This window comes from Myodes glareolus, chromosome 1 (assembly GCF_982192425.1).
Source record: "Myodes glareolus chromosome 1, mMyoGla1.1, whole genome shotgun sequence".
NCBI lineage: Eukaryota > Metazoa > Chordata > Mammalia > Rodentia > Cricetidae > Myodes > Myodes glareolus.
The window spans coordinates 60,861,203-60,872,658 of NC_142026.1; the positions used below are offsets into that span (position 1 = coordinate 60,861,203).

General features: G+C 52.7%; 1 protein-coding gene across 3 annotated transcripts; it reads right to left on the bottom strand.

Annotated features, from left to right (window-relative positions):
• Positions 1-32: 32 nt before the first annotated feature.
• On the bottom strand, positions 33-10,986 carry Tmem145 (transmembrane protein 145). Of its 3 annotated transcripts, none has more exons than XM_087907727.1 (15): positions 10,722-10,915; positions 9,940-10,014; positions 9,747-9,824; positions 9,573-9,659; positions 9,394-9,495; positions 9,209-9,293; positions 9,040-9,111; positions 8,583-8,651; positions 8,174-8,254; positions 7,999-8,077; positions 7,770-7,863; positions 7,060-7,232; positions 4,754-4,874; positions 1,339-1,545; positions 33-847 (listed from the first exon to the last, which is right to left on the bottom strand). In XM_087907727.1, exons 1-15 carry the CDS (start codon positions 10,839-10,841, stop codon positions 593-595), a joined length of 1,698 nt encoding a protein of 565 aa, XP_087763853.1. In that variant the 5' UTR covers positions 10,842-10,915; the 3' UTR covers positions 33-592. The 3 variants fall into 3 exon arrangements, with proteins under 3 accessions (XP_087763853.1, XP_087763856.1, XP_085550484.2); XM_087907730.1 differs by having other exon boundaries at positions 33-370; positions 10,722-10,912; XM_085694358.2 differs by having other exon boundaries at positions 719-1,545; positions 10,722-10,986.
• Positions 10,987-11,456: the final 470 nt, after the last annotated feature.

The window sequence follows — 11,456 nt, forward strand, 5'->3', positions numbered from 1 at the left end:
AAATTAATATGGAAAAGAAGCCATGTTATAGATTTAAAAAAAAAAACTCAACGAATCCTCTTTATTTGGCAAGAAGAGAAAACTTATTTCTGCCAGGGACCATGGGAAGGTCCCTGGCTTAGGGACGGACAAAGCACTGGTCCGAGGTCACAAAACCCAGAGAGGGTTTCAAAGTAGAGGCCAGCTTCACAATATCCGTTCCCGAACAGTGGCTCGAGGGTCGCAGGGTCCTGGAGAGTCAGGGACAGGGTCCAGGCGGTAGTCACGGACGTTCCGGAGTCCAGCAGGGTCAGAGGTCTCGGAGGGGGTCAGGGGGGCGGAGATCACGGAACAGCGGGAGTCCAGATTCCGGAGCCGTTCGGGGCAGGGGCTGAGGGAGGGGACGCGGAGAGCGGCTCCCGCGGGACCGTTTGGCACAAGAGGGGAAGGGGCGGGACGCAGCGCACCCTACCTGGGTGTGGGGTGTGGGAAGGGTGGGGGTGGGGCGCCTGGCATGGCCGAGCCCTTGGGCCGGGAAAGAGAAGGGGTTCCGGAGCCCAGCCGGGGCCCGGTGCTCCGCCCGTGGGGCAGAGGAGGGGTAGGGTAGGGATGCTCAGACCGGGGGTGCAGGGCCCCCGGCCGTGTGCATGCTGAAGTATTCGGTGAAGCCGGTGTGCGGCGCAGCCGTCTGGGGTACGAGCGGCTGGTAGGACGGCGTCGGGCCATCCCAGCCCGAGTCGACCGCCTTGGGGTACCGAGCGGGAGGGGGCGGGGAGGCTGCGCCCGGCTCGGCCTTGGTCACCACGCGGCCCCTCGGGGCAGCTGCCGCCGCCGCCGCCACCGCTGTCTCCTCCACCTGCTTCCCGGCCTGGGATGGGGGGTCAGGGTCAGAGGTCGCCTGGGACCCTCAGGGAAGCAAATGCGGCCCCGAAGGCCCGTCCCCCTCCCCCTAGAGGACTCCCACCACCCCAAATATGGACGCACGTGTCAGTCAGGGAAGGAGTGGGTGGTTGGGCGCCTGGGCAGCGGGGCCAGATACTCAAGGGGTGGCGTCGGGGTGCGCCGGGCAAACTCTGGCGGCGGTGGGGGAGATGGGGACCAGCCTCGGAAGGCAGGCGGCGGGGGTACGGCGCGGGGCGTCCTCGGGGGCGTGCGCAACAGCGCCAGAACCCAGTCGGGTAGGGTGGGCGCGGGCGCCGGGGGACGGCCGAGTCGGGGTGTCGGGGCACGGGAAGTATGGAAGGCCAGGGGTGGGCTCAGGCGCCAGGGTGCAGGGGGCGGCGGCGGGGCGGGGAGTGGGGTCAGGTACTCCAGGGGCGGCGCCAGCAGCTCCTCGGGCGCCGGGGCTGTGGGGCTTACAGAGGAGGTGGGCGGGGGGATGGAGAAGAGCTCCGTGAAGTTGGGCACCGAGTCGCTGATGAACGTCACATTTCCATACACGTGCTGCGGGAATGCCTTATCTGCGGATTGACTCCCTCCGGGTCCAGGAACCCCAGCCGAGGCGATCTGCGAAGTTCGCACATGATATGGGAAGTTCTTGTTGGCCGCGGATGGGCGAGTCATGATCTGAGAGAAAGAAGACAGGTTTGAGAAGCGGTGTCCAGGCCCCATAAAGTTTAGAGAACAAGATGATTGCCCTCCACTTGACCTCTCTGTGTGACTCCTGAACCTCTGACTGCCTTAGACACCAGTGGGGTGTCTATCTGCATTTTGACCTTTCCCCTCAACACACCTCTAATTACTTTGCTGGGTGTGCCCTCGATCACAATCCTGACTACTAGGTCTGACTAGGTCATGAGTTAAGGACAGTATCCTGTACTGTCCAGTACAATAGCCACTAGCTACATATGGCTCAAATGGAATCAAAGTAAATGTAAAGTTGTTTCTCTGTTATGCTATTTTACCTAAGTTCAAGTGCTCCTTAGGCACCTTATTGGAGAGCATAGAAAAATATTACCATTCTTTCGGGTGTTTTAGTTTTTGAGAGGGTCTCATGTAGTCCAGGCTGGCCTGAGACTTGCTATGTAGCTAATGATGACCTTGAACTCCTGACCCTCTCCTAAACTCCTAATCTCCCCGACACACACACACACACACACACACACACACACACACACACACACACCCTTCTAGAATTGGATTATGGTTGTTCGGCACCATGCCCAGCCTTAGAATATGTTCATTAACACAGAAAGTTCAATTAAACATCAGTTAATAGACTCTTCAGAATGTCAGCTCCTTAAAGGCAGGAATTGACTTTTTCCTTCCTCTTCGGAGACAGTCTACAATACTATCCTCCTGCCTCGGCCAAGTGCTTCCATTATAAGCATTTACCACCACAATTAGCTCAGACTTTGACTTTTCTATTCCCTGTTAAATCCCAAACTGAATCTAGAGCAGTGCCTAGCTGTCAATAAATACTGGCTGAATTTTTCCAGAATACTGGTGATGCTTCTAGATCTGTCTCCGACGCCATACTCAACCCCACCGAGGCTGCGCTGGATGGCATGAGCTGTGGGGAGCCAGAGCTGCAGCGGTGCTGAGCTGAAATGACAACAAGAGCACTTGTCTTGTGTTCCGAGCCGGTGTCGCTGCTCTTGGCTCCATCCCTTGCTAAGTGTGGATCTGGGGCACGTTGGTTAAACTGAGCCTCACCAGCCACCAAGATTACAGTGCCTATCTGGAAAGATGAGAGGGCAGAAATGCAAACCACTGGTGTGGAGCCTCCTGCATGGTGGGTTCTCAGTGTTTCTTTCCAGCCCTTTCTGATTTCCTGCTGAACCCAGGGAATGTGAGTGGGTCTGCATTTACGCTCTGTCCTGAGGTGGAGGATGGTGGACCTGATCCCTTCCCTGGGAGTTGAGTGTGTTGTAAACTGTAGGTTCCCAGGGTTAAAGCTAGAACACTCAAGGGTACCTGTTTGTTTATTTTGTTTTGTTTTCTTTTGAGACAAGGTCTCATATAGCCCAGACTAACCTCAAAAATTATATTTTTCTATATAATTTTTTTCTACTGTTATTTCTGTGGGAGGGGGACCTTGAACTTCTGATCCTCCTGCCTCTGGTTCTCCAAGTTCTGAGATTACAAGCATGTGCTATCACACCAAGTTTAACAATACCTATTTCTGCTTGGGTGCTATTCCCCACGTGAGACCTATCTGCCAGAGAAGAACAGGATTCAAAGTGCACATTCTGCTACCAAAGGCCATGAAACCCCAGCAAATCATCTCCTTTTACAGAGCTCAACTTCTACCCTCTGTATAGTACACACAATGACTCCTGGGCTGTCCGACAACGGAACAAGAAAGCCAGGGGAAAAAGTCCATATGGATATTTCTAGCAAGAATCAGGCTGGAGCCTGACATGCTGGCAAGGGCCTGTAATCTTGAACTCAAATGCCAGGACAAGAGGGTTGTGATGCCAAGGACGGCCAGGGCTACATAGCAAGATTCTTTCACCGAAAGGGGTGGGGTTTGGGAGGAGGAATGGAGGAAGAAAGGAAGGAAAGAAAACAGAGAAAAGAAAGAGAAGCAGACTGGTTGGAGACATGTGCACGGGCATAGTTGATGGGTGCATGTATTAATACTGTGAGCCAGGTGCAGTGATACATATGTGTAACCCCAACTTCAGCACTCAAAAGACCAAGGGAGGAGAATTAACACAAACTTGGGACCAGTCTGAGCTACACAGTGAGATTATCTTAAAAAATAAATCTCCAGCAGGGCAATGGTGGAGCATGCCTTTAATCCCAGCACTCAGGAGGCAGAGGCAGGAGGATCTCTGTAAGTTGGAGGCCAGCCTGGCCTATAGAGCAAGTTCCAGGACATAGAGAAACCCTGTCTCAAAAAACAAAAAATAATAAACCTCCAACCAGGTGTGGTGGCACACACCTTTGATACCCCTACTCAGTAGGCAAAGGCAGGCAAATCTCTGAGTTCTAAACCAACCTGGTCTATACAGCGAGTTCCCAGTCAGCCAGGACAACCTAGTGAGCACCTGCCTCAAAACACAACCCTTCACGCACACACAAACTACTAAGTGAGTGATTATGAGAACTGTCATCAAGAAAAGGAGATGGATGTGAACTCCAGCTAAAAACAAGCCCAGCGGTGGTGGCACATGGCTTTAATCCCAGTGCTCGGGAGGCAGAGGCAAGTAGAACTCTGTGAGTTTGAGGCCAGCCAGGTCTACAGAACGGGTTCCAGGAACCCTGACTCAAAAAAAAAACGGCAAAAACAAAACAAAAACCTAACTAACAGATGAGGCTAAGCTCTTCGTGCCTAGGTCTAGGCTCCCAAGAGTCCCAGCCTGTCCTGTCTAACTGGAAGAATGGGGAAGGGAGAGAAAACAGCGAAGACACCAAGGGCTTTGGGTGGGGAGTGATGGCACAAACAGAAATGTTAAAGCCTGGGGACACAGAGTCAAGAATAGAAAGAGGGGCAAAAAGGAGAGGTTTGTGAAGAAGTCAGGAGAAAGGACAGAGAAGGAGAGCTCTGGAGGACATGGTAGTGTACCCAGCAGGCAGATAGTGGCTTCCAGTGACTACAGATTAAATGCAAGGGAGATAGAGCAGCAGTGGTGCCACAGGTCTGGAATCCCAGCACTCAAGAGACTGAGGCTCCTAGTTGCAAGACAGACTGGATTTCATAGCAAGCCCATCTCAAAAAATAAAAACTAAAGACTGATGGGTCAAGAGTACCAAACAGGACAGGACTTCCAGGACTCCCACATGGTTTGTCGTTCAATTCCCATCCCACTCCGATAGCCACTCTCACCAGAAACACGCCGTGGGCATACAAGTGGATCCCCAGCTGGATGCCGTTGACGATCTTCTCTCGGGCCCACTTCGGGATCCCAAAATTGGCGATCAGGGCCATGACAGGGACAGCAAAGAACCTGTAGGGAGGGTTAGAGTGGATAGCTACCAGTGCCCCCCACCCATGTTCCCACCTCCCCTGGCATCATTCACAGACCCCAAGAGATCCCAAACTGGAGAATGGCCAGAGTAGCCTTTGAAAGCCAGATGTTGAAACTCCAGTGGACAAAGTCAGGCTGAATTTCTCTCAGTGCCACACCAGCCCAACCCTGGCATCTGATAGGACATCCATAGATATTCTGTGATTGAATTAATAACAGTAGCAATTAAGGACTTTTGTATGTTTCCAAACATTTTATATGAGCTCATTTAACTCTTACACTGAGTCCAGGAAACAAGTACGGTTTCCGTTTCCAGTCGCAGATGAGAAAGCAAAGGCCTTGTCTGAGATCAAACAGCTTGGACATTTCAGAGCTGCGATCTGCACCCAGTCTGGCTTGGAATCTGCCTCCTTTACATTAACATTGTTGAACAATAGTAACTGAGGTTTTTGTTTGTTTTGGGTTTTTTGGTTTTTGTTTGTTTGAAGTTTTATTTTAAAGATTTCTTATTTCGTGTGTGTGCGTGCGCACGCGCCACAGTGCGCAGGGGCCTTCAGGAGCCTTCAGAGAGCACAGGATATGAAGCTGGAGTTACAGGCCATTGTGAGTAGCCGTGGGTGTGTGTGTGCGCGCGCGCGCGCCACAGTGCGCAGGGGCCTTCAGGAGCCTTCAGAGAGCATAGGATATGAAGCTGGGGTTACAGGCCATTGTGAGTAGCCCTGTGTGGGTACTGGGAACCAACCTGAATCCTCTGGAAAAGCAACAAACATTCTAAACTGCTGAGGTTTTCCCACCTTTTCGTTTTGTTTGTTTTCTGAGATAGGCTTTCTCTGTGTAGCCCTGGATGTCTTGGAACTCTCTCTGTAGACCAAGCTGCCTCGAACTCAGAGATCTTTCTGCCTCTGCCTCCCGAGTGCTGGGATCAAAAGTTGTGCACCACCACCACCACCCAAAAGTGCTGAGGTTTTTGACATAGGGTTTTGTATAGCCTGGGCTAGCCTTGAACTTGCTATGTAGATGAGTTTTGCTTTGAACTCCTGATCTTCCTGCCTCCACCTTCCAAGTTCTGGCATGTATGACTGTTAAGTGAATTTTTATTGAACACTTACAGTGTGACAGACACTAAATCTTCAAGTATTTTCGAATGCTCAAGATAACCTTCTGAAGGTTATCTTGTTCCTGGTAACAACTTTGTCTTATGAAGCAATATGACAAATTCTTTTTGTTCTTATTGTTGTTGTTTGTTTGTTTTTTGTTGAGACAGGATTTTTTTCTGTGCAACCATCCTAGCTGTCCTGGAACTAGCTCTTGTAGACCCCGATTGGCCTCAAACTCACAGAGATCCACCTGCCTCTGCCTCCCAAGTGCTGGGATTAAAGGCCTGCGCCACCACCGACCAGCGAAAAATTACTTGTGAAATATTTATGGTTTGTCAGAGAATGGTGGCTCACACCTAGCACTCAAGAGGCAGAGGCAGGCGGATCTCTGTGAGTTTGAGACTAGCTTGGTCTACAAAGTGAGTTCTAAGATAGCCAGGTTACATGAAGAAACCCTGTCTCGGAAACCAAAAAGAGTCTGTTGTAGTTCAGGCTGGACTTGAACTCCTGATTCTCCAGCCTTTGCCTCTCCAATACTATGATTAAAGGCATGAGCCACCATGCCCAGCTCAGTGAAAGACTTTATTACTTTGTTTGTTTGTTTGCTTTTTTTTTTCTTTTTTGGGAGTTGGAGGGTTGAGACAGGGTTTCTTTGTGTAGCCTTGACTGTCCTAGAACTAACTCAGGCCTTGAACTCACAGAGATCTGTCTGCCTTGCCCTCCTCTGGCCCCCCAGTGCTGGGAGTAAAGTGTGTGCTGCAACACCACCCAGCTTGACTTTTTAAAACACTTCCTCACCATTTGACTTTGGGAGAGTAACTTTTTTTCTAGATCTTCAAGGAAACTACTACCTTCACACACACCCCAAAAGAGGGTTTCTCTGTGTAGCTCTGACTGTCCTGGAACTCCCTCAGAAATTCTCCTGCCTCTGCCTTCCCAGTGCTGGGACTAAAGGCATGCACCACCACTGTCCAGCTCTAACCATTTCTCTTGAAAGCCCATTTTCCTTCCTGAGAACGCTTTCGGTTGTGGGGAAAGGCAGGTTGGGGACCCCCACCATGTCTCACCAGAGAGTGTAGGCAGCAAAGAAGGGCACATAAAAGGGCTGCTTTTCAGGAAAGTGACGAAGGGACACCAGCACAGCATAGCAGAACCACACGTAGGCTGCCACCTGCAGCCCGATGAGCCCGTAACCAGCTGGAGATTCGTATGTGTACAGTACCTGGCCTGGATCAAAGAACTGAACCCAGAGACAGGGTTTGTCATAGCCCTGGTCTCTGACCCTGAATCCTACCCCTGGGCACCAGGGATAGAGACAAGGGCAACTAGGGATGTGGTTAAAATTCTACATAGGTACATAAGGAACCTACAGCAACTACACATGCTCACCATGGGGCTAAATACTATAACTCCACTGACACCATGAAGGAGGCCCTATTGTCACCCCCACACAGGTGACATAAAGCCTCTAAAGAGCCCTGAATGTGGCTAAGATCCCCCTAACTTTTCACAGGAGGAAACAGGCCCCTAAGTAGGGGTGGGACTGGCCAGCTATTAAGTAGGGGAGCTTAAATAAAGCCAGGTCCCTGACTCTCCCACATGGAGCTTGACTGTGATAGACAGAGATGAGGAGGAGGAACACTAACCAGAGGGAGGAATCACTGAAAGACAGATGGAAAGCTGGAAACTCAGAGTGGGAGAGGAGAAGATGCTCCGTGGGGAGGGGCAGGAGACAGGGCAAGAAGGAGAGGGGCTGGCAGGAACCTTGGACACTCACTTCTGCCTCATAGGTGAGCAGCACCACATGGGTGAGGGTGTACAGGGTCATGTACACGGACAGCTTCACGGAGCCTGAGTGGCTGATGCGGCCTCTGGCAAGCAGGCCGTGAGGGGAGACAGCAGGATGGATGCTGTCAGGGAAGAGGGAGCAGCCACACCCCCCCACCTCCACCTCCCTGCCCTGCTCCCCAGCCCAGCCACCCATTGAGCAATCCCTGCCCGGGCACCGTGTCACTGTGAATCCCTTCCCCAGAAGGATGAGTGTGAGCAGGAAGATGAGGAAACTGGAGGAGAAGAGCAGCTTGGCTGGGAAGGGAAGAGAAGATGGCTTGGCACGGGCTTGGCGAGGTCAGCAGACCCCGAGGAGGTTTCTGCCCTCCCTTGGCTCCAGTCTATTCTCACCCAAGATCTTCAGGCTCCCATTGCCAATGCCATCCGTGGCATACTGGCCCCAGTAGATGCAAAAGAACAGGAGGCTCAGGACTGGGAGAGATGAGAGGCCAAGGGGAGGAAAAAAGACAAAAAACAGTTTTGGGATATCATTATTCTCAAGCACTATGACCCAAATGTCTGACCCTCTGCCTCTCCCACAGGAAGTCCGGAATATCTGTTACTGCACCCTGCTAGGAAACTATGGAGGCCGTAGCCCCAACCTCTCTTCCCTCAGACCCAATGCCAGATTACAGCATCTCTTTCCTTAGACCGAAAAGTGCAGATGGAAGTCCTCCTCCCTCAGACCCAGGAGGCCATGCCCTCCTCCCAAGGCTGTCTTCTCAGAGAATCCAACATCTGAGGTACTTCCAAACCTCACCCTCCACTCCTGCTGCAGCCATGAACATTTTATAAGTCGTATGGAGTAACTGTCGGCCTTTCAGCAAATCTAAGAAGAAAACGGGAAAGTTGTACATGGGTGGAGGAGGGGCGTTTCCCTATCTGTGCTCTCCTCTCTCTCTCTCTCTCTCTCTCTCTCTTTTCTCTCTCTCTCTCTCTCTCTTCTCTCTCTCTCTCTTTCTCTCTCTCTCTCTCTCTCTCTCTCTCTCTCTCTCTCCTCCCTCTCTCTCTCCTTGCTTGTTTTTGTTTTGTTTTGAGCCAGGGTTTCTCTGTATAGCTCTGGCTATCCTGGAACTCACTCTGTAGGCCAGGCTGGTCTTGAACTCACAGAAATCCGCCTGCCTCTGCCTCCTGAATCCTGGGATTAAGGGTGTGTGCCACCACCTCCCAGCTTCTCCCACTCCTCTTAACCCTCCCGCCACATATATTGTACTCACATCCAAAGTAACAAGAGAGGATGAAGATGAGGGTGAAGATGAGGAGAAAGGTCACATCCGTCTCCAGTATCCCTAGGATTCAATGGAAGGGATGGGAGAAGGCTTTTTGAGTGGACATCTCTACCTGCTGCTGGCTTTCCTCTGTCCTGTTCCTCCCATAGCTGCTCACCGAATTCATCCGCTGAAAAGTGCCGTGTCCAGAAGGACTTGCCATTGGTAAGGACCATCTCATACTCCAGCTGCAGCCCATCTCCCTGTGGGCAGTGGAGAGGCCTAAGAAGGGCTCTGGGCAGGTAGCGGAGGTCAATAGAAGGGAGAGAGGAGAAAAGACAGATGGCTGCCCCAGTCCCTTACCCCACACTTGCTGAGTGCAATATACCACCATCTTTCACGCACGGAACGGAAGCTGCGGCCACTGGAGCAGCTCAAGTAGCGAGTTCCCTCCTCTGACACCACCTGGGGAAAAGCCAGAATGCTGAAGCCTTGTCCTTGGTGCCACCAGGCACTCCCCACCCTGGCCTTTAGCACCGCACCTGACAGCCTGACCAGGCATACTGGGTGGTGAGATTGATGACCTGGTTGTTCTCGGGCCTGATCACAGACTCCTTAGCCAAGCAGTCCTGGGGCAAGACAGGGACATGGTCACCCTCTGAATGGCCATGGCCTTCTGTCCCCTCCACACACACTCCTCACAACCCAACCCTCACCTTGTCCCTTGCCTTGTACACGGCTGGCCACTGGGATGGATCATCGAAATAGAGGAGGATGTTCTGGCAGCACTTGGCCTGAAGACCCAGAGATTTGGCATTTGGGGGTCTTTACAGCAAGCTGGACAGCTTTTGCCTTGGAGAGCCAAGGTAGTGTCCAGCCTCAGCTTGGAGTGTGGCTAGGGAGACTCACCTCGGGGTATCGGAATCGGAAGTCCAGTCGGCCATAATCAGAGAGGAAACAAAATCTTGTCAGGAACACCCAGTCCTGGCAAAAGGACCCAGTGAGACCCAAGTTCTTTAAGAACTCAGCTCGACCCCACCCACAGACCCTCAACTTTTCTTCCCTACCTGAGGCCATTTGGCTTCCCAAATACCACAAGGTAGCTAAGTCACCTCCAGAATTCTTTTCAGATTTATTTGCTGTGTGTCCAAATTCCTGCTTCCCTGGTTTTTCCTCTCAGATGTCCCTCAAGTTTCCTTCCCTCCTCCTCCCCATCTTCCAGACTCTGAAGAAGATCATGGATGGCCAGGTGCATATCTCTGCCACCATCTGTCCTGCACTCTTTCTCAGCTGCATTTCCCCAGTCTCTCTCTCTCTCTCTCACACACACACACACACACACACGCCAAGGTGGTCCCACAGACCATTCCATCCTGGGGAATCTTCCAAACCTTCCCTGCTGGTTCTGAGCAGGCCAGGCGACCTCCACTTGGCGGAGTGAGGGGTGCTGTCCCTTCAGCACCACCACGGTGCAGCTATGCTCCCTCTAACTCCGATTCTCGCAACTGACCCCTCCCCACCAGCCTGACCTCGACAACCACAATGCAGCCCCCAGCCCGCAGCCCCCGCCCTAGCCTAGTCCCCCCATCACCCAGGCCCCGACCCGGGAGGGGCGCAGGGGGCGGGGCGGTATCCTCCCCTCTTGGGTCCCGCGGGCCCGGGAACGCTAAGGAATGGTTCAATGTGCTTACCTCCTTGGAGCTAAGATTGCCCCGCACGTACTTGGCCCGGGCGCGGGGGGACAGTGGCAGCAGCAGGAGCAGCAGCGGCGGCAGCAGGCGGCGCAGCGCAGGCGCGCGCGAAGGCTCCATTCCTCCCGCTCTGGCTTCGGCTCGGCTCAGGCTCCCGCTCCAGCCCGGTGACGGCGACGAGAGCGCGCGGGCTAGCCAGCGCGCGCCCCCGATTAAAGGGGCCGCTGGACTCCGCGGTCTCTGCCCACCTCCGAGATGAGCACAAACCGGCCCCTACCATTTCCACCCGAGAGAGAACCTTTCCGATTCTCTCGCCCCATTCCCATACACCTTGCCCCAGCTCTGGTCCTCTTCTACAGACGTCTCTAAGCTACCTCTAGATGCGTGCGTCCTAAACTGAACTCATTCCTACAAATAGGGCCTCCTCCTGACTGCAGACTCCAAGATGCCCACAACCTAGAAAACTGAACTTCGTCCTAACTACTTCCGCCCAAATTAGACCCCAAATTATCCTATTATTACCCATTCCCTAGATTCGACAAACCCTGTCAAGTGCCCATTAAACCCATAGAGAGTCAGACATTGTTCTAGGTCTCTCTCTCTCTCTCTCTCTCTCTCTCTCTCTCTCTCTCTCACACACACACACACACACACACACACACACACACACACACACACACAGAGTAAAGCCCTCTACCAGATCAACCATTCCTGGCTGCCTGTCCCACCCCTAGG

Excerpts from the sequence above, each read along its gene's own strand:
- Tmem145 (XM_085694358.2), bottom strand. The coding sequence starts at position 10,841 with ATGGAGCCTTCGCGCGCGCCTGCGCTGCGCCGCCTGCTGCCGCCGCTG. Across the intron at positions 8,255-8,582 it reads GGCTGCAGCAGGAGTGGAGG|TCCTGAGCCTCCTGTTCTTT; the intron begins GTGAGGTTTGGA and ends CATCTCTCCCAG. Across the intron at positions 7,864-7,998 it reads AAGGGATTCACAGTGACACG|AGGCCGCATCAGCCACTCAG; the intron begins GTGCCCGGGCAG and ends CCTGCTTGCCAG.